The following is a 24,879-nucleotide window of genomic DNA, read 5'->3' as shown; positions in this document are numbered from 1 at the left end:
AGCCTGCTTTTTGTTGGCCTGAGGTTATTATCCAATGACAAGTCTAATGCAGTTTATTCGATCTCTTACCTTCTTGTCAGAAAGCCCGGACACAGTATCAATGTATTGTTCCTGGATCATGAAGGCAGCCAGGTTGGCAGTGTAAGAGGCCAGGAAGATGACAGCGAAGAAGGCCCAGACCAGGACCATGATCTTACTGGTTGTTCCCTTTGGGTTCTCGATGGGGACCGAGTTGTTGAAGACGATCCCCCACAGCAGCCACACTGACTTCCCTATGGTGAAGGTAGGACCACCAGGAGCTGAGGAAACAGGGGGAGGAGAAGCGCGAGTCTGTTTTGAGATTCTTCAGACTGTTTAGGTGTAACGGAGCCTTATCTTCTACACAAAAACAAAACCCGCTGATAGAAGAAGAAGAGGGGAGTCTGTTTAGAAATGTCTTTTAGGCCTCAGTTACTTCTGGAATAGATGGAATGACTCTCAGCTTCGTGACCTCGTTTTTTCAAAGAGTCACACATTTCCTATGTTGTTTCTACATGTTCTTTCATCAAGTGAAAAATGTCAACTCTTCACCCTATAAGTATTCATGAGCCATCTCATGCCCTTCTGCAAACTTTCAAACAACAGAACAATTTCACAGCCTCGGCCTGTTTCCATCGTTCTCTGCCATTGTTGCTCATGTGCAACAGCGGAGGGAGCCGGCGCCATCAATCACAGTTCGATTAGCGTAGCGACGAACGCTAATTAAAACAGGAAAATGACCTTTCAGACCTGGAGACGAGGCACGCTCTGTCAGCACTGCATTCTGGGATTGATTAGCCCTCTCCCCAAAATCCTGTTGAGGAGCTCTAATAATGCGCGAGTACAGCGCGCAGATGGGGGCGGAGAGGTGTGTGCAAACAGTTAGCGCCATGCACACACGCTTACCATGAAATGCTTTTGAGGATGAAAATTGTGTAAAAGGAACGTTCTTGAGATCAAATGTTTCAGCTTCCGGACACCAGATACTTCAGGTCATGGGAACACAAATGCTATCTGGATATTTTCTGATTGCGATTAACTCCTAAGAAAATTCTACCCGTCTCATGTTTATTTCATTCACAATCAAGAAATATGGTTTGGATGGGAATCTCTTCACTATCTTCCACTATGCTCTGGATGAAGAACTTCCACCAGTGCCGGTGCAACGGAGAGGTGCGTGACTCACCTTTGGCGCTGACCAGGCTGCGGTTGTAGCCGACGGGACTGAAGTATTCAAACACAAAGACCGTCACCGCCACCACGGTCAGGCACATCACGAACATCATGACCCAAACTGCGGGGCTGTAGGGCTCTGGAGGGAGGGAGGCAGGGGAACATACACAGAGGATTAATCTAAGGCTTCTGCACATCCCGCTTCTAAACCTCAGCCACTGATGGAGGTCACCATATGTGGCAGGAGGATAGGAAGAGGGAGAACACCAAAGTAGAAAATATCTGAAACAACCTCCTTTTTCTCAGCGAAGTACACTGTTCGGGATTTTGTGCTTCTGTCATTCAATTTTGTTGTTTGGGGGTTTTGGAAAAGGGATTTAGGTGTGTGCGCTGTACGTAAGGGGATTTAGTTGTAGGCTACAGTTATCTGTGGGATAAAAGCTTAATGGGAAGTTTCCTGAAGCGTCTGCAGACCAAAAGAGACAGAACTCGTTAAAGTAGGCCAGTAGAGACATCCCGGGAGCGAACGAGTTCTCCCGCTAGACCTGAGGAGAGCAGCAACGAGGCGGACACACACGAGATGCTCCAGGTAGGTCTTAGGATCGCAGATCTGTGATCAAGTTTGCAAAATCAATCTAAACCGATGGAAAGAAGGCAACAGTTTTCTCTCACCAAGGAAGGCGGATGGGGAGACTGTCCCGTTGCTGCGGGCTACCATGACGCTGATGCCCGTCTCGACGAACGGCACGGAGAAGTCGATGATCTCAGAACGCTCCTCGTTGATAGTGAGAGAACCAATGGCCATGTCAGCTCGTCTATAGACAACCTGGGAGAGGAGAGAGAGAGAAAATATGAGAGCACAGCAGAGGTATAGTGAGGCAGAGTTACAGTGAGGCATTGTTAAAATGTCCTATGTGACGAGACACTTTTGCTTACTCTTTTCAAATGCTGTAAAACAGACCTGAATAGTGAATATTGTAACACAAAACTTGTCTCCCTGTCTCCCAAAGGACTGACTGCCAAGCTCTGAAAAGAGAGCACTTCTTGAATTTTATGAACGATCCTTCTTGAACAGCTACAGTGCAGCAAACAGTTGCTGCACCGCACTACGGCAGTAAATAGTGTAACTTTTACAATGTCTGTATGCAGCGGTAAAGGAAAAAAATATTTGTCTCATCACTTGAGCATCCTGAGAGAATGCCACATCTCAGGAGCGTTCAAATCCAAGCTCTTCCTCAATTGCCTTTCTGGTGAGGGTGAATTTTGCAGAGTTGTACACACACTTACACACACACACACACACACACACAGAGCAGAGCAGAGCAGAGCGCCCCCAGGCACAGAAACGCAGGCAGCAATGCTCTCCTGAGGAACACCTGTTCAGGGCGTTCACATTGAGACGCAGCTGTGTTTGATGTGGCTTGGTGTGTGTGAGAAAGCATGTATTACCACCATATGTGTATGCATGCCCTCACACCATTGACCTAGTTAGAAACCCATCAAAGGAGCAGCCTCTGCCACGCGCTGCTGTTGACCACTTACATACTGCACCATCAGAACTGCAAACTACCGCCTGCACTGAATGGATGGGAAAGAAAACAGAGACACAAAGTACTGAATCTCACTCTGTGTCACCAGTGATCTGTTTGTTTCATCAGCTGTGTGTCTGCTTTCAATGTCTTTGTGTTTTAGACAATGTGTGAAGCATTGAGGTTCATTACTGACTGTAAAGCTTTCACTCATCATTGCACCCTGTATCATCCCTTTCCTCTCACAGTCTTATTCACTGGTACGTTTTCTATCAGGCTACTCGTGCTCTACTTTAAGATTATTTGTGCAAGTCAAAAACTTGGTGGAAATCACTGTTTACGGCCTCAGGAGCTGTTTTTGTTATCCGTCCCTGAGCTCAGCACTGAATTAGGCAAAACTGTTTTCATGTACTCTGCTGCCTCTTCATTGGACTTGCTGCAAAATTATTTAAAGCTGGTACAGCTGGTCTCTCTTGGTATAGGCCGATTTAAACCGATATTGAAGGATCTTGTGGCAGCTGTTTTTGTTTTGTTTAGTCAAGATTTAAATAGATTTGGCCCATGAGTCTCCTGGTTTCATATTGGACTCTGTTCTTTTGGAGCGCTTATATAGAAAATTGTATTGTTTTCTTTCTTTAATGTAATTTTGATTGCATTTGGATTTTATACAATGTTTTACTATGTACTATGTGACACTGTTGTATGTTGTTGGTCCTCAGCGTTTGTTTGTCATGCTGCTTTCTTAGCTAGCTCTGTAAGAACATAAATTTTTAATCTCTAACCTGGTTAGATAAAATAAACAGATAAATAAGAAATAGTCGCAATTACTGTTTTACTGTTTGCTAAAACTATGGGTCATGATCCAGGATTGTTTGTTGGCCTGTTCTTCTGTTCTTGCTGGGCCATATGACAAAAATAGGTGGATACAAAAGTGATATGTATTACAAAGTAACTGCTATATAGAAGTAACTTCAGTCATGATTTAATTAGGTCATGTTGCAGACCAAAGCTACATTTACTGAAGTTAGATCCATGGATGAAAAATGTAAAGAAATTTTAATTGTCAGCAGAAGGCTAGTGAGCGACTTGACGCAGCAACACTGGATGCTGCATTTTCTGCAGAGGGATTTGTCCTTCTTTAAATACCTCAGGCCTCAGTCTCACCTCTCCAATCATGCCGTTCCAAATCCCACGGACCAACTTGCCGTGTTTTCCATTGGTGACCAGGTAGAGGTCGTAGGAGAACTTGATGGTGCGGGACAGCATCTTCAGGATGTCTATGCAGAAACCCTTACAGCACAGTTTGGTGTAGGGCTCAGAATGGCCGATAATGCTGCGAGGAGGAAGGCAAAAAACACACACACACACACACTTATAAAGTTATAAAAATACAGTTTTGTCAAGATGTGGTGTGATCAACAACTCTGTCACAGCTGGGACTGTAACTATTTTTAGCCTCGGTGACTAAAGCTACATTTTGTACTTTGTTTCAGAGAGTGAGTGCTAAATAAATGTGCGCAACCATCGTCTACAGCAGCAAAGTGAAGGGCAGGAGATGCCTGGCTCATTAGCTAAAATCAATGTCTGTTAACGGGGTGTCTTTCAGAGAGAAGGAGGAGCCACCTAAAAAATGGCAAACGCGTGGGTGCACACATGCACACACACACATAGACACACATACACACACACATACACACACTCACAGGCCGACACAGTCTGAGAGAGTCTGGAGTAGATGGTTGAGTGGCTGTGATGGCCTCTAATCAAAGGCCATTAAGGTGTGTAGTGTGTGAGGGAATACTGACACACACACACACACACACACACACACACACACACACACACACACGCATCCTTCCTTTGGCCTCACTGCTTAATGGGGTGTAGTAGCAGAGAACAGAACAGACGGAGAGAGAGAAGGTAAGAAACAAGTGAAAGTGAGGAAAGAAAATTAAAAAGAATAGAAAAGAATGGAGAGCCACCGCAAGAGAGGGGACAGACACAGACAATATGAGTCAAAGGCAGACAAATTGAAAATGAAGTAGACACGCTCCCTAAAACAAAGATTTAGGAAGAGACGTGTGCACCGAATATAAAAAATCTCTCCCTCTTTTCTTCACTTTTTCATCTATCCAGCTGCCAGAATGGAGGACTAAAAGCTAAAAGGGCTATGAGTCATGGTGTGTGTGTGTATGTGTGTGTGTGTGTGTGTGTGTGTGTATGTGTGTGTGTGTGTCCGATTGAGATAGAGAGCCTCAGCACGTCAATGAGTCAGCATAGGAGCTGTAGAACGAAAAAGAGAGCAAGCGAATGAGTAAATGAACAACAGATTAAACATAAAGACCCGAGCGATTAATTAACACGCGAGTCAATTATTTTCAAGGCTGTTCGACACTTTAAGGACGCGATTCAGACAAATTCCTTTGTATTTGAAAGCCTTGCTATTTTCACACGAGTCAATAGCTCTGATAGACACCGAGTTAATTAATCGTTGCAGACTGAAGGAGTTGGCCACCTGTCATCATTATACACACTCCACTGACAAAGCACACACACACTTGCATTCACTGTCTCTCCCCCTCACACACACACACACCCTGTCTCCCTCTCTCACACACCCCCACCCACCCACACCCACACACCAACAAACACACACGCCCGTCCTCTGAGGATTCACAGCAGTTGCGTTGTGCTTGTGTGTTCCTCAAAATGCCCAGAAACTAGTGCAGCGTGGAGGGAAGCACCATGAGGGAGTCGGACCGGAGAGAGACGGATACTCAGCTGAACGGTAGACGGGAAACACAAGGCGAACAACTCTAGACAAGGCCTGACAGGGCACCAGCACCGGCTTCAGCTGGGGAGAAGGGGGGGGGCGGGAGCAAAAGAGGACAGATGGAGGAGGAGGAGAGGAGGAATCCTTTAATTTGCCGCTACTGCGACCATTTAGGGAACAATGTGGAATGCCAGTGTCCTACAGTCATGATGCTACATTCACTGTCTTGTATTGTGTTAGTATCTCAGTATCAGTGTCATCAAGGTTGGAAAAGAAAGAGTTGCATGAATTCCTGCTCTTGATCAATGGAAGGAGGGAGGCTCAGTTTCTGGCAAAAGAAGCCATCATCTGTCCAAAGAAAGGATTTTTAATGAGCAAGACAAAAAACTTTTAATTACGCTAAACATCTGCTCTGTAGGGAAGCTGTTTAGACTTACACACAGCAAGATTAACTGGTTTATATTGCAGCAGTCGACTGTCTCTCTCTCTCTCTCTCTCTCTCTCTCTCTCTCTCTCTCTCTCTCTCTCTCTCTTTCTCTCTCTCTCTTTCTCCTTTATCTCACTCTGTCTGTCTCTGATTCGCTCTCTTTCTTTCCCTGTCTGTTGATCACCATCCAAACAGGGCATGCAGGACAGAGAGTGAGAGAAAGCGAGGGAGAGAGTCTGAGAGAGAGAGAGAGAGGGAGAGAGAGGGGGAGAGAAAGAGGGCAAGATGGGATAACATTGTCCCATGCCATGATAGATGTCCCCATGTTGGACAGATAAATCTTCTTTACTGGCAATCAATGTGCCATCGCACCCAACAACACCCGCTACACATCTCTTTCTCTAATTAATGTGCCATCCATGGTAAGCTTTGCGCTCTGCGTGAGGAAACACACACACACACACGCGTAAAGAGACACACAAGTAGATGACATATATGAGCTGAATGTGTAGGCTGATTCCTGTTGTGTAGGTGATGAAACATGTCCTAAATCTCTAATAATCCTACCTGATTAGGTGTGATACATGTGAGCTTTGGTGTGTATAAATGACCATATAATGCATAACATCACATTCTGCCTCCCTGCCCATACCAAGCTTATCTTGACACTCTCCCAACACATCATTTTCCAATACGTCTAGTCTAGTTTTGACCCAAATACATTTTATTGCCTGTTCACACTATTCTGACTTTCTTGCAGAGAAAGTGCAACTGCATTTTGTGAAAGTGCAAGTCGTACTTTGTTTCCATTACAACATCAGACATGCAGCATTTTGTTTCCATCATAAAATAGACATAGGTTACATGAACAAATTGTAGACACACGCGTGCATGTTGCATGTACCACTGGTTTTGCTTTTTGTATTTTGTTTGGCAAGGAGAAGACTTGCTTGCACTTGCTTTGGCAATGGAGGCAAATGGAGCCAGAGGCGGGGCTAGAGGCAACCTGGCAGCTGCCTACATAGCATGAAAGCTCACTATCCTATTCATTGTGGTTGGTCGGGTCACAAAAAATGTGGTGTCTCTCCTGAATTTTCCTCAGCTTTAAAGCACTCCACTATGCCTAAAAGGAAGCGAGGTGCTTTCCATCTGCCTTAAGACCATCTCCCATAAATTTAACAACAAAACAGGTATGCTAACAAAATATGGTGTCCACATGTCGTTATTAACATGTTGTGTTGAAGAGCAACACAAATGTGTCTGAAAATAACACTTTTTCAACAGTGCAGAACCAGCAGCAGATTTCAAGATATATCTATTCCCCTGGTGACTCCTGCATCTGTTGGTATGCAGCATAATGTGTGTCCTGTCCCCACAACTGTACATAATTATATACCAATGCCTACAAGAATCACCATCTGTTTGTGTAAGGGTGTTTTTATCATTTTCTTTTTATTAAATGTTTCAACTCCAATGAATTTTAGTAGAGCATCACAACCACCCTCTTAAATAATGAATGAAAGGTGATGGAGTTTCGTTGACACATATGTTGGCTATATTAATGTGTAGTTATTAATCAGCTGAACTTTGAGAGATCAGCAGATCAGCAGTACAGATCAGCAGTACAATGCACAACAGACTTGTAGTTCTATTCGTGTAGTGCATTTTCCATGAATGTCTGAATATGATGAAGACATCGTGTATTCCTGATGAGTACCAGTTGTACCAGTTGGAGGTAATAGCTGTTTAATGGTTGTTTTCTGTCATGCTGTGATCTGTGTGCGACACTGGAGGTGTATTCAGAAGACATTCAGCGCTTACAATTACTCTCTGTTTAATGAAGTGTGGAAATTTGCCTTAGTGTCTAGGAGTCACCGAGCAAATGTCTCAACAGAACAGAACTGAGGCAGAGAGAGAAAGAGAGAGAGAGAGAGAGAGAGAGAGAGAGAGAGAGACAGAGAGCGAGAGAGAGGGTGCAGGTGTATGTGTTGGCACTCATGCTGGTGTGTGTGTGTGTGTGTGTACCTTTCGGTGCGGTTGGACTGGCGCCTGCAGGGCACCGTGTTGCGGACGCAGGTGCCGGTGCCCGGGTCCACGTTCTCCACGATGACGAAGGGCCGCTCCTCCAGCGTGGCCACAGTCAGGTGTCGGTCGTCCGACACCTGCTCCAGGAAGCTGCCGTAGCGCGGCCACACCGGGTAGCGGACCTGGAGGATCCCCCGCGCGTACGTACCCACCTGGAGAGGGAGGGTGGGGGTGGCGGGAGACAAAGAAATTAGCATGCGCCGGGTGTCCGGGTGACTCGGCGGGTCAAGGCGGGTACCGTGTGCTTGTTGTGGGTGTGAATCTCGCCTGTGACCTTTGCTGCGTGTCTTTCCATCTCTTTCTCTCTCTCTCTCTCTCTCCCCACCTGTCTTGTCTTTTCCCACTTCATAGGATAAATTATTCTTTCTTTTAGAAAGGAGAATTAGCATGTGCCAACTTGGAGGGAATGGTGAGAAGATGAAAGAAGAATAGAGTTCATTAACGCATACTAAGGAGACTTAGAAGTCTTTGAGTAAAAAGTTTTTGAAAGAAAAAGGCAGAAACAGAGACAAGAGAGCAAACCAGCCACATTAAGTTAATAATACATCCCAGCATGTTTAGCACTCATTACATGTTGCGCTCCTGTTCTTTTTGGTGATTGATTATTCAATTATTTATTGACTTTTTACAACTGAATACTCATATTGAAATGTCACTGTTTCTTAAATGGAAAAAGTTCAATTGATTACTTATATTTAAAGAATTCTAAAGACCTATTATCTATGTTTTGCTGTATATATATTTTTTTTAGATATTTGCTGTTCTTGTATAACTGCTTTAGCAACGGAAGGAACATCTCACTGTGCCAATAAAGCTCATTGAACTGAATTGAATTGAATTGAATTGAATTGAATTGAACTGAGAAATACAGAGCCAGAGAGCCAGACTCTTTTCAGCTAAGCATAAGAGGAAGCTGTGAGCATCAGTGGGAACCACTTCGGACCTGAATCCCTGTATATTGTCACATCCGAGTTCAAAGGCACAATGAGTAATCCCCTCTGTGTCAGTGCTAAGCTCTGTGAAACCCCCTGTCTGAGAGCCTTAACAGGACTCTGCTTGTCACATCAACCCGTCCTACTGAACCGCACTGAGCTCAACCAGCGCTGAGTTATGTGAAACTCTCTGTCTTAGATCCTTAACGAGCCCGTTGTTTTCGTACCAACCCCTGATCTGTTCCTAGAGCTCACTACTGCCTTTATCACACATGGCTGATTTACAAACCTCCGCTGATGTATGATGTGCATTGCTGTGCAGCGTTTCTCTGCGCTGCCTGTGAATGATAGCTGAGTGGATAACACGGATGACAGTTGTGGAGATCAATCATTTCTATCTCTCTTTTACAGCCTTCCTGTATTTCTCGCCTTCTCATTTAGCACCTTCAATAGAACCTCTTGTCATCTACCTGTCATTCTCACCGTCTTAGCACCCTATATTCTATAGGGTACAAGGTTAAAATAGCATATTAATATCTTAGAACTTCCCCAATACTTCATGTAGGAAATAAAAGTAAGCCTTGATTTTCTGTTGTTTTGGTTTTTTTCACACATGGACCTTATTCCCAGGCAGCTATGTTGAAATTCACTCGGGGAGTGAAACTCTACCTGGAAGAGCAAGTACAGTGCAGCTCTGTCCTACTGCTGTGTACCGAGATGCAATATCATACAAAACACTGGGAACTGGGAAAACATTTATCATTTCACAGATCCCCCGCTGAAAAACGTATTAGAAACAAATGGATCTCAAGAATCTGAAGGGATATAGGTGCGCAGTTGGAGGTGATATATTTCGCCCAGTATAGCTACAGTATTGAATCTAGCCTAGGTAGCATGTATGTTCCTATCTACAAAATCAATAGGAAAACCTTACCATACAAAGCCTTTGTACAGCTGGCGGCAAACACCATCGCCTTTGTCTTATTTGCATTTAAAAGTAACAGAATAAGGTCAGTAGAGGGATGGTAGATCTCTGTAATAGAGAAAAAATGGCTAATATCTCGACCATTTGTGGCCAGTGACCCAAAACAAATAGTCTAAGTCTCAGTAAATGGCTTGGAGCAATGCAAGTTTGCAAGTTTAGTACTCAACATCACAGTGAGAAAGTGGTACTCGCACTATTCCATTTTCTATACATTTAAGTTTCCCACTTTCCTCCTTTTCTCTGTGCAGATTCTACAGGTGGAAAACTAGAGGAGGGAACAGGAAAAGGAGGGAAAAGGCAGAAAAGGAAGGGAGGAGGAGGAGAGGGGCCAAGGAGAGACAAGGAGACCTTCCCCGCCCCAGCCTCCCTCAGATTGCGATAAGGAACAACAGCATGTTGAGCTGTCAGGGTGTCACTGGAGGAGAGGGGCTTGAAAAGAGCATGCCACGCCGCAACCTGTCGCCGTAATGGATGAGCTACATGACATGAGCAGGAGGGGAGAAGGAGAGAAAGAGGAGGAGGGAATAAGGAAAGGAGGGTAGAGGGGACCGAGGAAATGGAAGAGGGGGTGGAGGGAAAGAACAGGTAGTGAGAGATCAGGTTGTAATGAGGAAGGAATGAAACGGAGAGAGGAAGGGGAGTAGATCTACTGATTTTAGACGTGTGTGTGTGTGTGTGTGTGTGTGTGTGTGTGTGTATGGTAGTATTATAGGTGGCAGGTGGCTGCTGATAGTGTGAGAACAGCAGTACTACATAAAGATACACACACACACACACACACGTGCATGCACAAACATAATCACATCCAAAACATTTAGACATATGCACACTCACACACACACACACACACACACACACAAACACACCACATGTGTGTACACACAGGCCACACTTAAACACAATTACACGTCCATGTTCATACACACACACACACACACACACACACACACACACACACACACACCACACACATATATACATACACAGCAGCCAGGAGGTGACATTGATAAACTAGGTTGGTCTTTCCAGGGCAGGAATAAATGAGTTCAACTGTAGCTGTGAGATTACACTCTGGACTCTCTGTTTAGTCTCACTTTTTCAATACGCCCTTGGGAAGTGTGTGTGCATGTGTGTGCATGTGTGTGTGTGTGTGTGTGTGTGTGTGTGTGTGTGTGCTTGTGTGTGTGTGTGTAAAGAGAGAGAAAACCCTTGAGAAAAGGGTGAGGCACAAGAAACAGTTTGGTGTCCACCAGGAGAAAGATACCACTTCACACACAGACACACATCTTTGTGTTATTACACATTTTTTGACTTACATTTTCTTCCTGACCCCTGACCCTAACTTAAGCCCCGACCAATACACATCTAATTGTTACCTGTAGGCCAACCTTAAAGGCAAAATCCACCCTTACACTGTTATATACCATCGATCTGTGATATTCAATACATTCCAGGTAGGTAGGGAGGTAGTGGTAGAGGTAGTGATGCAGTTTTCATCTACTTCTGCTTCCGTTTTCCGATTTCCTACATTTTCCAAAATGCCTTTCGACAAATAGTTGCATCCAGCTATTGATTTTACCTGTAGGCGGAGAGAGCGATAGCGATAGTGTAGTAAGAGCAAGAGAGCAGCTTCCAGTTGAGAAAAAGCAAGTCGCATCTCTGACTCTTTTCTTAATTAGGTCCTCTACAAAACACTCCTGACAAATATCCACTTTTCACTGTTAGTATCAGATTTCATGCCTATACTCCACAATGCTCATAACATATTTCATGCATTTCATCCTTCTCAGTATAACTATCCCATGGTGCACTGTTCCAACGCACTGCTGAACTCTCACCACCCCTTTGTACAGCTGCAACCATAATATATGCAATGCTGACTTTGAGTATGTGATTGAATGCTGAATCTATGTGAATGTATTTGATGAATGTATTTAAAATGTATAATGTTATGTATTTGTAGAGTGATAGATTGTATGTCTTGCTCTGTCCCTTGTGCTGTATTTGAGGTTCTGTTGCCCCAGTATCATGGGTGCCAGTATGTATTTGTAATTCAGATTCGGGTGCCCAGTACCTTGTCCCAGAGCCTCTCTCGGTCCAGAGCGATGATGACCATGGAAGGGTTGGTGAGAAAGCCTTGGCTGTTGAACGACAGGTCCTTCTTGTCCCACGTCACATTCAGCATGTGCCTGCAACCCACGTAAACACACACACACACACACACACACACACACACACACATACAGCGAAAGTAAATAATATACAATCAAGAAACTTTGATTCTACATGCAAGCACACAGGAATTTGCATACTCACGTACACAGATGCACACACACACACACACACACACACAGACACACACATGCACACACACACACCTACAACGAGCACCTCCTAATTAAACCTAAAGCTCCCCTGGGAGGGCTTAATCTAATGTGGGAGAATGGAAGTAGCTCATTAGGGGATGATAGAGTTAGCTGATTGGTGGAGGGCAGGATGTGCCTGCTGAGACGCTTCTCTGTCTGTTAGGAGATTCAGCCATGACAGACTGAGCTCTGAATAATGAATCCAGGTCAATTTACATTTCAGACCACATGGAATAGAGGGGCAAAATACTTAAGTAGTTTCACTTCTCGCCGCGTGCTTGTAAGCTCACGTGAAAAGTGTGTGTGAGTGTCTTTGTGGGTGTACATGTGTCTTCTAAAGCTCTCCTGTCTTTATATTAATAAGACAGCAACAGTCTATATCAATATCAATTTGTCATATAATTGGTCTGTGGCTGTACCTCTGTTAGCCTATACCTGTATATATTAATTACACGCCATACATGTTCCCTCTCACCTGAACAGAGTGTAGTTGTCAGACTGTTTAGCCGGCGTGTTGCAGTCGCTGTGTCCCTCAGGAACAAACCCTTGCTGCTTCTTGAAGCTCTCTGCCCCTTTAGCCACAATGGCGACGCCCTCCCTCACCCTCTGCCGCAGGCTCTTTCTCCAGTGGTCCGTTATCACGCCGATCACGCCGACGGGGAAGCTGATGGGCGGAGGGCTGTCGGGGTTTCCCACAGCCATGCTGGGCAGGATCCAGATGTAGCCCGGCCCCAGCAGGCCACACTCAGCCGCCTGACGGAACAAATACTGCGCCTCCTCATGGGAGCAGTAGGCTAGCAGGACCTGAGAGTCCACCTACAGACAGAAATGACTGTATCTATCAATGGAAACCCAGAGGACAGAATCAAATCAGCCAGCAACATTAACCCTCAGTATGACTCAATGTGGAAAAGGTACAGGGCCAATTCATGAGAACAATAAGCTAGCAAGACCTGAGAGACCGAATCAGAATTGGAAAGCAAACTACAGACACCAAGATCAAACCCTTAATGCAGCCCAATACATAAGAGACAAAGGAGTGATTTGTTAAAGCAGTAGGGTTATACAATGAAAATGACCTACAAAGATAGAGATAATTGACACTTAGACTACTTGAAACCTGATACTATGACTAAGTCCAAGGGGAAATTAAAGGGAAATTGAGGAATGACTCATAGCAATTACAGAAAAACACTGGCAGTGAAGTATGATCACACAGGCTTTTCATTTTTTTTTTCTTGATTTTACATCATTGATTTTTTCTTTTCTTTTCCTTTCAGCAATAACATGCAGTATATACAGTATATTTCGTCCTACCTGCTGCAGCATGCGTTTGGTCCTCACATCATTAGCCCCAACGGACATTTCCAGAGACAGGACGTCCTGTAGATTCCACAGGAAGTAGGAAGTGTCTGTATAGGAGTGGACTATATCCACAAAGGTGTCATATCCTGGCAAAAAGCTGGTGATCACCACAAACTCGCCCCAGTCGTACTCCTCCATAAGCTGAAACAGGGACATATTAAAATAAAGAAATAAAATAAATATAATAGTAATTATAATGAGTCGCTGAGATGTGATTCAATCAAATGTAGTTATACAGAATCATTGCAACCATAAAAATTGGGATGGAGTGCCAGCCCAGATAGTGTCAGGTCCATTGTCAATCACAGATTTGACCCTCCACCCATCAGGGTGGAGGGTGACAAGCTGTTTAAAATTAAAAAGAAACTAAACTACTAAATTAAAAAGAAGAATAGTATTTGTAAATTGTGAGCGATGGTGACCGTAGAAACACAAAGCACTGCTGTACCTTGAACATGCAGACGATCTGCTGCTCCAGAGAGGCTCCCATCTGCAGGAAGGTGGATCCCTCAGCCTATGAAGGGGAAGAGAGTCTCACTGAGAGAGTATCACTCCTGTCAAACACAAACCTTGTTGTGAAAGCACAGTAATAAGCAGGGTGAACTCCGTAATGATCCTGAGGTTGAAGGGCCAACCTGCTGCCTGTGTTCCCATGCATGTTGAAGAGGCGTTTTCAAATATTTAGAAAAACAGCCTTATTTCACTTTCAGACTGACAAACATGCATCTACGAAATAAAAAATAATGAGCCACGTACAAGTTAAAAATGTGAAAATCAGCAAAGTTTTTCCACGACAGCATGACTTTCTGTCTTTCTGTCATAACAAAAGAGAGAATCAGTGGGCTGTCAGCTAAACCAAAGAGGATACAACAGAGGCTTATCAAAATACACTGTAGGTCTTGCACTTGTCATATCACTTGTCTGTCACTCCTCATTGTAGCAGCACCTCTGCTCATTTCACCAATACTTGGGTAATGCATGTTGATCACTTATTCTCTTGAGAGTCTGATCAGTATCCATAACTGTCATTCAATCAATATTTTCTCGCATAACCATTACTGTTAACCATCTTGCCACTAAAGCCCACTGAATTGAACTGAAAGGAGAGATGGGAAAAGAGAAAGGACAAAATGGAGAGTGAGCGGTGCTTGGACAATGTTCTCTACCTGGCAGTTGAATTCGCTTTTATGAAATGTCATAAAACCCTCATAAATATCCACCATGACGTATAAAAGGTCAGGAGAAGTTTACAAATGCCCTCAGTGACAAAACATATGCCATAGCAGTTTTTGACATTTCTGACAGCAGATTTGACATCAAAAATGTTTATGATCTATGAAGCACTAAAACCCATTTTGATTGGGAGTGATAGAGATGCAGCTGTCAAAGACACACTCGCACCCTATAGCAATGAAGCTGCAGATGCAGAGTGACGTGTCGCCGGGACCGGCTACCATGAATACTCATCTTACGGCCTGCACCTTTATAGACGCTCACATTTCATGGCAGGGCTTTGATTGTCCAAATTGAGGTTCTTCTGGTGCATGTTTCTTTGGAGTTGCACTCAAACGCTCAGTCCTGCTGCTCTCTTTCTGTCACAAAGGGGCGGGCCCAAAGCTAGTTAGAGCCCAGAATGGATAGTGCATTTGCATACCTATGTGTGTGTGTGTGTGTTGACACATGAGATGGAGAGTTATTAGAGCTCACTGAACCTGCGTCCTTCAAATAACATTCTGGATCAGACAAAGTAGGCTATGGGGAGAGGCTGAGCAATGCAAAGAGGAAGGACATGGAGAATGTAAGAGTGTTAGAGAGGCTGGATATGGACCGAAAGGAGCAGAAAACATCAATGGACAGAGAAGAAACCATTTTTTAACCTTTCATTTTAACCTTTAACCTTTAAGGTGATGCCCTGCTTCACCTCCATACAGTTGCATGCAGTTACACACCAGTGCTGCCCAGTACATCCACAGTCTACTACTGGGGCCACTGGAGCATTTAGGGGTTAAGTGCCTTGCTCAAGGGCCACTTGACAGTAGTTGCTGAGGGAGGGGAGAGCATCATTCACCCATTCACCCATTTACCCACATACACACACACACATTTTCCTAGGGGATTCAAACCAGCGACCTTCCAGTCATATGTATGGAGATGGAGGAATCTTTAGTCATACATGGGAGAGAGAGGGAATAAGAGAGAGAGAGAGAGAGAGAGAGAGAGACAGTAGATGAGAGACTAGTGTTAAACTGTCAAGTGCCATATGGGACCAGGTCTCAGATCTCCTCAGTCTGTGAGTTGACAACTGTCATCTCTCCTTCCTGTTCCTGTTCTTCTCTCGTACAGCTCAGAGGCTCGGCAAAGCCCCAGGGAGCTGTGAGCCAGAGGAATACCACAGGAATATCACAGCTACACTCTCTCTCCTTCACTCAGTTTACCAGCTTTATCTGTCTGGGGCTGTTTGAGCCGCGCTCGCGGAGGCTGAAGCTCCATTAGACCACTGCCTGTGCTACACACCAAACTAGCTGTAAGGCCTGTCACCTTGTGTTGACCTGTAATTGTAGCGCCCCCCTTGGGCCAAACAGTGTAATTCTGAAAATGCGGTGAGCGGAGCGGTGAGATGCATCATTTCAAGACGTTTCATCAAAATCCAATCAGTCGTGTCTGAGCTATCGAACAAATAAACAAATAATGCAGCGCCCCCCTTTGGGCCAATCAGTGTAATTTTGCAAATACCACAACATAGTGGTGAGATGCATCATTGCCCCGAGTTTCGTCAAAATCCAATTAGCGGTGTCTTAGATATTGAACGAACAAACGTACGTAAGGAGATTCCACATTCCCCCTCACAGTGAAATCAAATGAGGATTACTACAAATTACCTTTCTCTCTCTCTCTCTCTCTCTCTCACACACACACACACACACTGTTTACCACTCTCTCTCTTTCTCTCTTTCTCTCTCCCCCTCTCTGTCCCCGTCCATTCTCTCTCCTGTCCACACCACCCTCCCCCCTCCCCAACTGTCTCGTTCTCACCGCTTTGGCAGTGCGGCTGTCACACACAGACATAATTAGCGGCCCTACTGCAGGAGCGTATGGTAATGTGACAGGAAGATGGTGGACATGGTGGTTGCTCACACACTCCTCTCCTCCCCCGGGAAGAACTGTGCACCTCCCCTCAGCGGAAAGACTGGCACGGGTCAAACCGTAAGCAGGTCACACACACACACACACACACACACAGGCAGGCTCACTCACACACTCACATACGTACACCGCTGAATCTGACACATATCATGTCATCCTACACTTCAGCCCTTCCCATAAAGTTTGTACATATGTTGGCTGTCGCGTCCGTCTCAACCACATCTTGACATACAGTGAAATGGATCTAGAAACCGATTGATGATGCACACACACACAAGCACAACCGTAAGAACATCCTGAACCAGATGTTCCCGTTTATAACCCTCTCAGTGTTTTCAATGCAGCGACATAGAGAGGCAGGCTTAATCTGTATTACGTGATTGCAGACAGTGCTACGGTTAGATACAGTGGCAGCCTCTGCGTGTGAGTTGTACATTAGTGATAGGTTAGCTATAGGGTCACCCTGCCGCAACACTCCCACAAGCTCAGCAACTCACACGAAATCACATTATCTTAAATCTGAAACAATCCCTTTGCTCTTTTTTTATTGATAGAAAATGTATACTTTACACGTCAGCAATTTGTTTTAACAGATAATCACACGGTAATCACAAATTAGAGATGCATATAGCTAGTAAGCACGCAAATGGCAAAGTGAATGTGGATGTCCTCAGTATTATGCAGGTGGGTAACCTTTTGAATTTTCAGCTCTGGAGGGAAGTTTTCCTGCCTTTCCAGCCGCCTGGATAGCTTATCAACAACTCCCACTTTTTGAATTTCTAAGTAAAGCCAACTGCTAATTCAGGAGTGCCAGGCACAAAAAAAAAATCAGCCACCAAAGAAGCGTAGAATGCAGTTTCCTTCAATTTTGACCCTATTCTCGGGTGCCACCGCGTTGGTAGTTTGACTGGCTGTCTTATTGAAATGGGCCATGCTGTGAAGCTTTGCGGTGGCATGGTCATTAACATGGTATCTGGCAAGGTTTCATTCCCAGCGCTGGAAACCAGTTTCCAATGGGAATACTGAGTAGCGGCTCTGGGCTTCTGGTGACCTGGTTATGGAATTCTGAGTGCGGTTTCTGGACCACGAGAGAGAGAGAGAGAGAGAGAGAGAGAGGGAGAGAGACAGAGAGAGAGAGAGAAGTACAGAAGGACAGAGAGAGACACAGAGAAAGCGGGTCAGTCTGGCCACAGAACCAAACCCAAATATAAACTACAGTGTGATCTATGGAGAGAGAGGTTTGGCTCGTTGCATCACTCTAGTCCAACATCACAACGAACAGCAGAGTCTGACCAGAGACTGCAGCCAGGACTGGGACTTTAACTCTCAAGTTATAATCGCTACTCACAGCTTCAAATTGTAATAAATAATGTTATCCACTGGAATAATCAAACTCAGCAATGCAGTCTTATTATGTTCAGGTACTTTGCCTCAAAAATCCATAAGATTCATGGTTAATACGCAATTTTATTCCCATTTACTGACAAACACACAAAGAGGTCTTAGCTTTGTTTAGTCGAGATTAGAATAGGCTTGGCCCTTAAGACCGCTGCTGTGACTTGCTATCAGAGCACTTTGCTTGCTTTTGTACATTTTTGTATGTTGTCTGTCTGCAACTTTTATGTTCATTTTGATGCTGCTTTCTAGGCAAGGTCGCCCTCGAAAAAGAGATTCTTAATTTCTCTGGCGGTACCTGGTTAAATAAAGGTTCAATAAACAAATACAGATTTAATTTGAATGCCGTTATTATCACTATGTACAACCGCTATCACTCATTATTTCAAGTTAATAACTGTAATCAACTTAAAAGTTTGTCTCCCTTCAAACTAGTTTCTGTGTAATCAAACAAGTTAACACATATTTTCTCAAAAATACCTGTCAGATTTCAGTGTTTTTAAATGTAACAGATGAGAGTTGTCGTCAAAATTGCTATAATCTGTTATTTCTCAAACTTAATTATAGTGCATCTCAACAGTGGAACAAAACAAAAAAGTTTTGCTCAAATATATTCCAATGTCATTAAACAAGTAGTAAATGTGACTCCATTGTTTTTACAAAAGCAATTACGTTCTTTTTCATAGCATAACTACATACTGTATGTAATTTGTCAAAGGCAACATATAGTGTAAACCAGTCTACACCAACAAAGAGCAGAGTTTTGATGACAACGGTGGCAATGTCATCATCATCATCATCATCATCAGAATACTGATTTATCAGACAGTAGAATATTGTACCAAATAAACTCCACAGTTTTGTTGTTGTCACTGAAGTTTCACATTCTCTAATAATTTATTTCAGCAGAGACCTCCTGGAGTAGCGAATGGTGCTGATCTATCCTCCTGGGGAACGTGTCTTCACACACACACTACACACACACTACACACACACCACACACACACCACACACACACACACACCCTTTCTGTTAGTGTTTGTTGTAGCCTCTTGGGCTCTGTTCCTCCCTGTTGTCTCCTGCTCTACCAGTCCCATGACTCGACATCTGGATGCAGCACCCTCTAATGATCACTCAGCACACTGCAATGAGTCATAGCCAGCCAGCCAAGCACACACACACACACACACACACACACACACACACACACATACAAACACACACGCACACATACACAAAGCACACTCAACCTCTGATTTCCAACTCCTCGGAGAGACGCGTTGCGATATTTTGCTCTTATTCTCGCAGGCCCTATTGAACAGTTTTTCTGTCTTTCTCACCCGCTCCTCCTTCCCCCTCGCTCGCGCTCTCTCATTTCCTCCTTTTCTCATTTGCTTGATATATGTGCCATCTGACAAAAGACACACTTCCTCTCCTCCCTTCAATCTTTTCATCTTTGTCTCGTTCCCTCCTTCCTTGTTGTTTGCCGTGGAGAGATCACTGAGACAGGAACCATAAATAGGCGGCCCGGGCGCGTGCTTCTTTTTAAACCCGCCATCAAAGATACTCATCATCATCAGGCTATTGATAATCAAGCGCTATTGAGGTGCTTTTATCCCCTAATAGAAACACGCACACATATGTTTTTCTCCAGTCCAATCCACCTGCCCCATTGTGTCAGACACCTCTGACAAGCTGTTTTTTCTCCTTGCTGACAACAAAGGCGTCTATAAGAGAGAGAGAAAGAGATAGAGGGAGGGAGAGAGAGGAGTAGGAGGGGCGCTGAATGAGGCCTTCGACAGGCAGACCTCAGAGGAGAGTGCTTTACTCTTTGTACTATATAGAGAACTGTCACTCAACACTTTGGGCTCGTCAGACAAACGACCGCTCGGTGCGATAGATAACATCCCATCTGCACGTCTGTCTTTGTGAAGGCTCATCGACTCTTGCCTCCGTCAAGCAGAGAGGTTAAATAACCCAGATTGAATCAGCCGTGATCAGGTTCACCAATTGCGAACCAGAGATTGTGGATAACTGACAAAGTTTCCTACAGCTATTTTTGGATAGTCGGAGACGCTTTAACTTTCCGCAGTGGAAGTACTGCGTGAGAGGAGTATCAAAAGCACATCTGGTGTAAATACGAACTCCTCCGTGCCATTTTAAGGTGCAGCGGGAAGGCGTATAGGGGAGAGCGAGGTTGCGAAAGGAAGAGGAAGATGGAGAATGAGGGAGAGAGTGAATGGTTAGAGTTTAGCGGTTGAGTGATAAGTGCTGCGGGGAGCATCGCCCTCCTGAAGGGTCTAATTAACGGTTTAATGGGGTCCTGGGGCTCAGAGAGAGCACACCGGGCCATTGGAGAGAGGAGCACAGGCCTCTCCCTCCTAGCCACTGCCTTAATGGATTCAGCCAGCACACAACAGGACTAAAAAACTGAATTCAAATGTGTCAAAGAGTATAGGGTGATAGAGGGGAAGATGGTAAAAGTGCAGGGAAAGAGACAGTGAGGGAAATATGGAGAGGAGGGATGGCAATTTTCAGAAGAAAAAGACTCAAGGTGAAAAGTGGAGAGAGAGAGACATAAAAAAAAACCTGGTAGATGACAGTAAGATGGAGAAAAAAGCAGGATGAGAAAACAGAGAAGAAAAGGACAGGAAAAGAGAGGAGTGGAGAAAGACAGGGAATAAGAACAGAAAGAAAAAAGAGGGAAGGGAGACTTATCTGTGGGAAGTTAGCAGTCAAACACTGCCTTCAGGCTGCTGTCAGCCAAGCTTCATCTAAGCATCTCTCTCCTTCTCTCCGTCTCTTTCTGTCTCACTCACTCTGCCTTTCCCTTTCTCCCATCACAATACTGCAAATCAATCACTCCCCTGCAGCTACAACTCCTTCTGTTTAATACCCCTCCATGACGCGCCATCCACAGATACCTCCGATTAACAGGCGACTGGTAAATACAGGCTATGATTTTACAAATCCAGCCTGAGGGTGTGATCCACCGCTCGCAAACACCAAGCTACACTCTTCAGCCGGGTTTGGAAGCTTCTCATGCCTGGCTAGGTGTGGGAATGAGCCCATTTGGCTGTGTGAGTGTGTGTGTGTGTGTGCATTCATCTGTGAGGGTGCGCATTTGCATGTGTGTTTGCATGTGTGAGAGAGAAAAAGAGAAAGTCAGAGCCGGTTCTATAAATACAAGGTGTTGATGATGGCAGTGAAGTGAGTAAAGGAAAGAAGGAAGGAACGACGAGGGGAAGGGATGGAGGAACCAGTCACAACTCAAAAGTGGGGAAAAAGTAGAGATAAAGAGTCTGTCTAATATCATCAATCACCTCATTACAATCTAACTAAACAGCTCAGCGCTCTCCGTCTCCATTCATCAATGATATACATGCTAAATCATAGCGGGGAAAACCTGCCGCTCCTCAAGTGTGCGGGGATGATTGATTGAGGCCCAGATTGCCCGTAGCACTTGTCTTTCCTCCCAAAGTTTCCCCTAGCACATCAGCTCAGACTTTCCCAGCCAGGGATTATAGAAGTTGATGAGGGTCGATGGCTGCAGTCATCGCTGACGTTCACCCATCCCTATTGCTCATATCCAAATATTTGCATGCAGCGCGTTGCTTGCCAGAGTAGGTATCACAACTCTGACCTACTTAAGTAGTTTTATGCTGAATGACGCTGGTGTGGAAGAGTTATGACTAAGGCAGGCTGCTGTGAAGGGCTGCTGCTGTTGCTGTCAGGGTTTACCTTACAGGTTGATGTTAGGGTTGTACTAGGTGCTGTATTATGGTTTGTGAATGTTATTACTTTAAATTTGTGGGTTCTGTCTTAAAGACCCCATGAAATGGCATCCTTACTTCCTTGATTTGATGTATTTCTTGTTGAAATAGGATGTTGGGGCAGGATATAATGCAGTGAGGGATCATTCAAAAGTCTAAACCAATGGAATATGAGTCAGGGAGAAAAGGGAAGTTTGATTTGATGGGAGGGGCAGAGGGGCAGGATTGTTAAAAAATGTGTGATGGTTTTATTGGTTGGAATTTAAATTTACGCCTACTAGTGCAGCATGAGGTCACCATGAAAGATTCTCTGTTTTCCAGGAAGTAAAAGTAATGGGTCATTAAGATCATTAATTGTTAACTCCAGCGTAGTTATGGGTCAAAAGATCAAAACGACGATTAGGGTTTGCAGGCTACACAGTACCTTGTGTGGTATGACCACTGCAGAGCCGCCACTGATGCCCACGATGGGCAGAGCTGTCTGAGTGGAGAGGAAGTCCAGAATCTGAGCCACTTCTGCCACCTGAGGAAACAACAGACAGATTCCCCATTTGTATACATGAAGTGGGAAAATACTGCTCCAGCATTAATCATGTCAGTTTGATAGTATGATTCTTATATTCACCGTGAGGGTGTTTTGTTAACAAAACCAAACTGGGTCGAGAAGGGAGACAATTTAGATCAAGTTGGAAAGTTATTCAGCCCAGAACCCAAAGTTATATTTAACTTTTAGATGAAACTTTAATGATCGCCATGGTGAAACTGGAAAACTGAGTCATGGTCTGGGACCCAGGCTCGTCAAACCATAACAGCACTCATTCACTGTTGGGACTCAGCATTAGCAAATAATGTTTATATCATTATTACTTTAAACTCTTTCTTTATTGCACTGTCGCCTCGTTTTGCATGTTGGTGAAAGGTAACTGTTTGAATTTTGATGACTTCAATGCCGTATCATCATGCATTCCTCACACCTAAACTCCCTCTTAGTAGCTGGTGGGGGTGGAGGCAGTGAAGAAGTTCATCCATCGTTGATGAGTCCAGCTTTCTCTGGACGGAGTGTTGCTGTTTAGGAGACAGTTTTGTATTTTGTTCTTAAGTTTTGATTCGTCACTTCTTGGGCAAATAGGGCGAATTTAGAGTCTCACTTGGGGGATGTGAAGTTTTTCTCTGTTGCAGCCCCATTTCGCAATTTAAGCTGATAAGAGGGCTTTATTTTTACATAGAAATGTTGCCTTGTGCAGCTTTAAGAAACACTGATTTGGGTAATTGAACAGCATGACTCTGGAAAGGATGTTTTATCTGGAAAGCCAAAACTAAATCGTTTTTCCTGCGTTTTCACCTGAGCGCCGGCACCCGAGCCCACGTCATCCTCAAACACCACGCCGTGCAGCCTCTCCGTCGCCATGGTGTCGCAGAGGCGCGTGAGAAGGTCGCGGGGGTTGGTGTCGTTGACCAGCACGGTGACGGGGTTGACCACCACGGGCAGGTCGGCGAAGTTCTCCCCGCTGAGGCGACCCCTGACCTCGTTCTGGTAGCTGGAGCCGCTGAACACCACCGCCACGTTGATGGACGGGTGGACGACGAGCGGCCGGGCCCGCAGAGGGGGCGGGCAGGAGGAGAGGAGGAGGAGGAGGAAGAGGAGGAGGAGGAGAGGAGGCCGAGGAGAGGGAGGAGGCTGTCCCCGAGGAACGGCCATGTTGGCACCCTACTGCCTGGAGAGAGGAAGGGAGGGAGGAGGTAGAGAGAGAGAGAGAGAGAGAGAGAGAGAGGGAGGGGAGGGGAGAATGGAAGGAAAGAGAGCAACAGTCAAACATGCAAGCTGCTTTACTTTTATGATATTTTTGACATAATGCCTCATAATCCGTCAGTACATATCCAGCCCTTATTTCTCTCTCTCCCTGTCTGTCTCTCTGTCTCTCTCTCTCCCTCTCTCTGACCCTTTTGTATGACAGTATTAGCCCTGCATTTAGAATCTTGTCTCATGAGGGATACTGTGTGTGTGTGTGTGTGTGTGTGTGTGTGTGTGTGTGTGTGTGTGTGTGTGCGTGCGTGTGCGCGACTGTGTGTGTATGTGTGTGTGCATGTAATCCTCCATAATCCAGCCCCGTGTCATGACTGTAATCACCTTTTCATCTCTATACACCACTACTTCGGCAACACACACACACACACACACACACACACAGAGCTAGCGGAATGCCAAAAACTGTAACCCATGTCCTCGACCCTCATCATCAGGATTACATTACTTCAGCCAGTTCCTCTCCACATGGTGTGATGTCATCAGGCTCTCCACAGAAATAAAGGAAGTAAAACAGCTAGAGCACCAATTGCTGCTCAAATCAGTATATTTCCACACTTCCCAAAAAAAAAAACCACGCTGGGTTGTTTTTTCAAACCAAATGCTGGGTTAAGCCTGCTGGGTCATTTTTCTGGGTTGTTTCAATGTTGTTGGTTTAACCCCGCAGGCTGGGTCAGCAGCTGGGTCAGCCTCGATGCAGCTGCCAAAAATACCCTTATGTGGCCTGTCAAGTTGTCTAATCAAATTCACAAACTCAACACAACATAGTAATTGATTTTCATAATTGATGGAGACATCCAATTACAAAAACAAGGATGCCATTGACAGACGGGTGTTCCAGCGTTCTACACCATCATCTACCCAGCCGCTGGTTTACCTCAACCCAATTTTGATGATTTTTTATGTTTTATTTTAATTGAAGGATTATTACATTACATGCTCTTCTATGGGTTGAGAAAGTTCCCTGCCTTCTTGGGCTTATGAAACCAAAAATGCATTGATTGATATTTTGGAGATACAAGATTTTTACCTGACAATATATGTTGAGCTGAGCTGAGTTTACTATATTCTTGCTCACAATTACTAATAGAATCAAAGCAGAATTTACAT

The 24,879-nt window shown here is 44.7% G+C and overlaps 1 protein-coding gene across 1 annotated transcript in view; it reads right to left on the bottom strand.

Annotated features, from left to right (window-relative positions):
- The window catches only part of LOC139912752 (glutamate receptor ionotropic, NMDA 2C-like), a 30,714-nt gene extending 7,050 nt beyond the window's left edge, over positions 1 to 23,664 (bottom strand). Inside the window, exons 1-11 of the mRNA XM_071900647.2 lie at positions 23,308 to 23,664; positions 22,390 to 22,488; positions 14,102 to 14,167; positions 13,606 to 13,794; positions 12,764 to 13,104; positions 11,997 to 12,111; positions 7,946 to 8,157; positions 3,885 to 4,053; positions 1,864 to 2,017; positions 1,205 to 1,330; positions 70 to 299 (exon numbers count right to left, since the gene is read on the bottom strand). Coding sequence (XP_071756748.1) covers positions 70 to 299; positions 1,205 to 1,330; positions 1,864 to 2,017; positions 3,885 to 4,053; positions 7,946 to 8,157; positions 11,997 to 12,111; positions 12,764 to 13,104; positions 13,606 to 13,794; positions 14,102 to 14,167; positions 22,390 to 22,488; positions 23,308 to 23,664 — 2,058 coding nt within the window. The remainder of the gene's footprint in view (positions 1 to 69; positions 300 to 1,204; positions 1,331 to 1,863; positions 2,018 to 3,884; positions 4,054 to 7,945; positions 8,158 to 11,996; positions 12,112 to 12,763; positions 13,105 to 13,605; positions 13,795 to 14,101; positions 14,168 to 22,389; positions 22,489 to 23,307) is intronic.
- Between the last annotated feature and the right edge of the window lie 1,215 nt (positions 23,665 to 24,879).

This window comes from Centroberyx gerrardi, chromosome 20, assembly GCF_048128805.1.
Source record: "Centroberyx gerrardi isolate f3 chromosome 20, fCenGer3.hap1.cur.20231027, whole genome shotgun sequence".
Classification (NCBI taxonomy): Eukaryota; Metazoa; Chordata; class Actinopteri; order Beryciformes; family Berycidae; genus Centroberyx; species Centroberyx gerrardi.
Note: the sequence above shows the minus strand (reverse complement) of the source record. Positions and strands in the feature narration are given on the sequence as shown.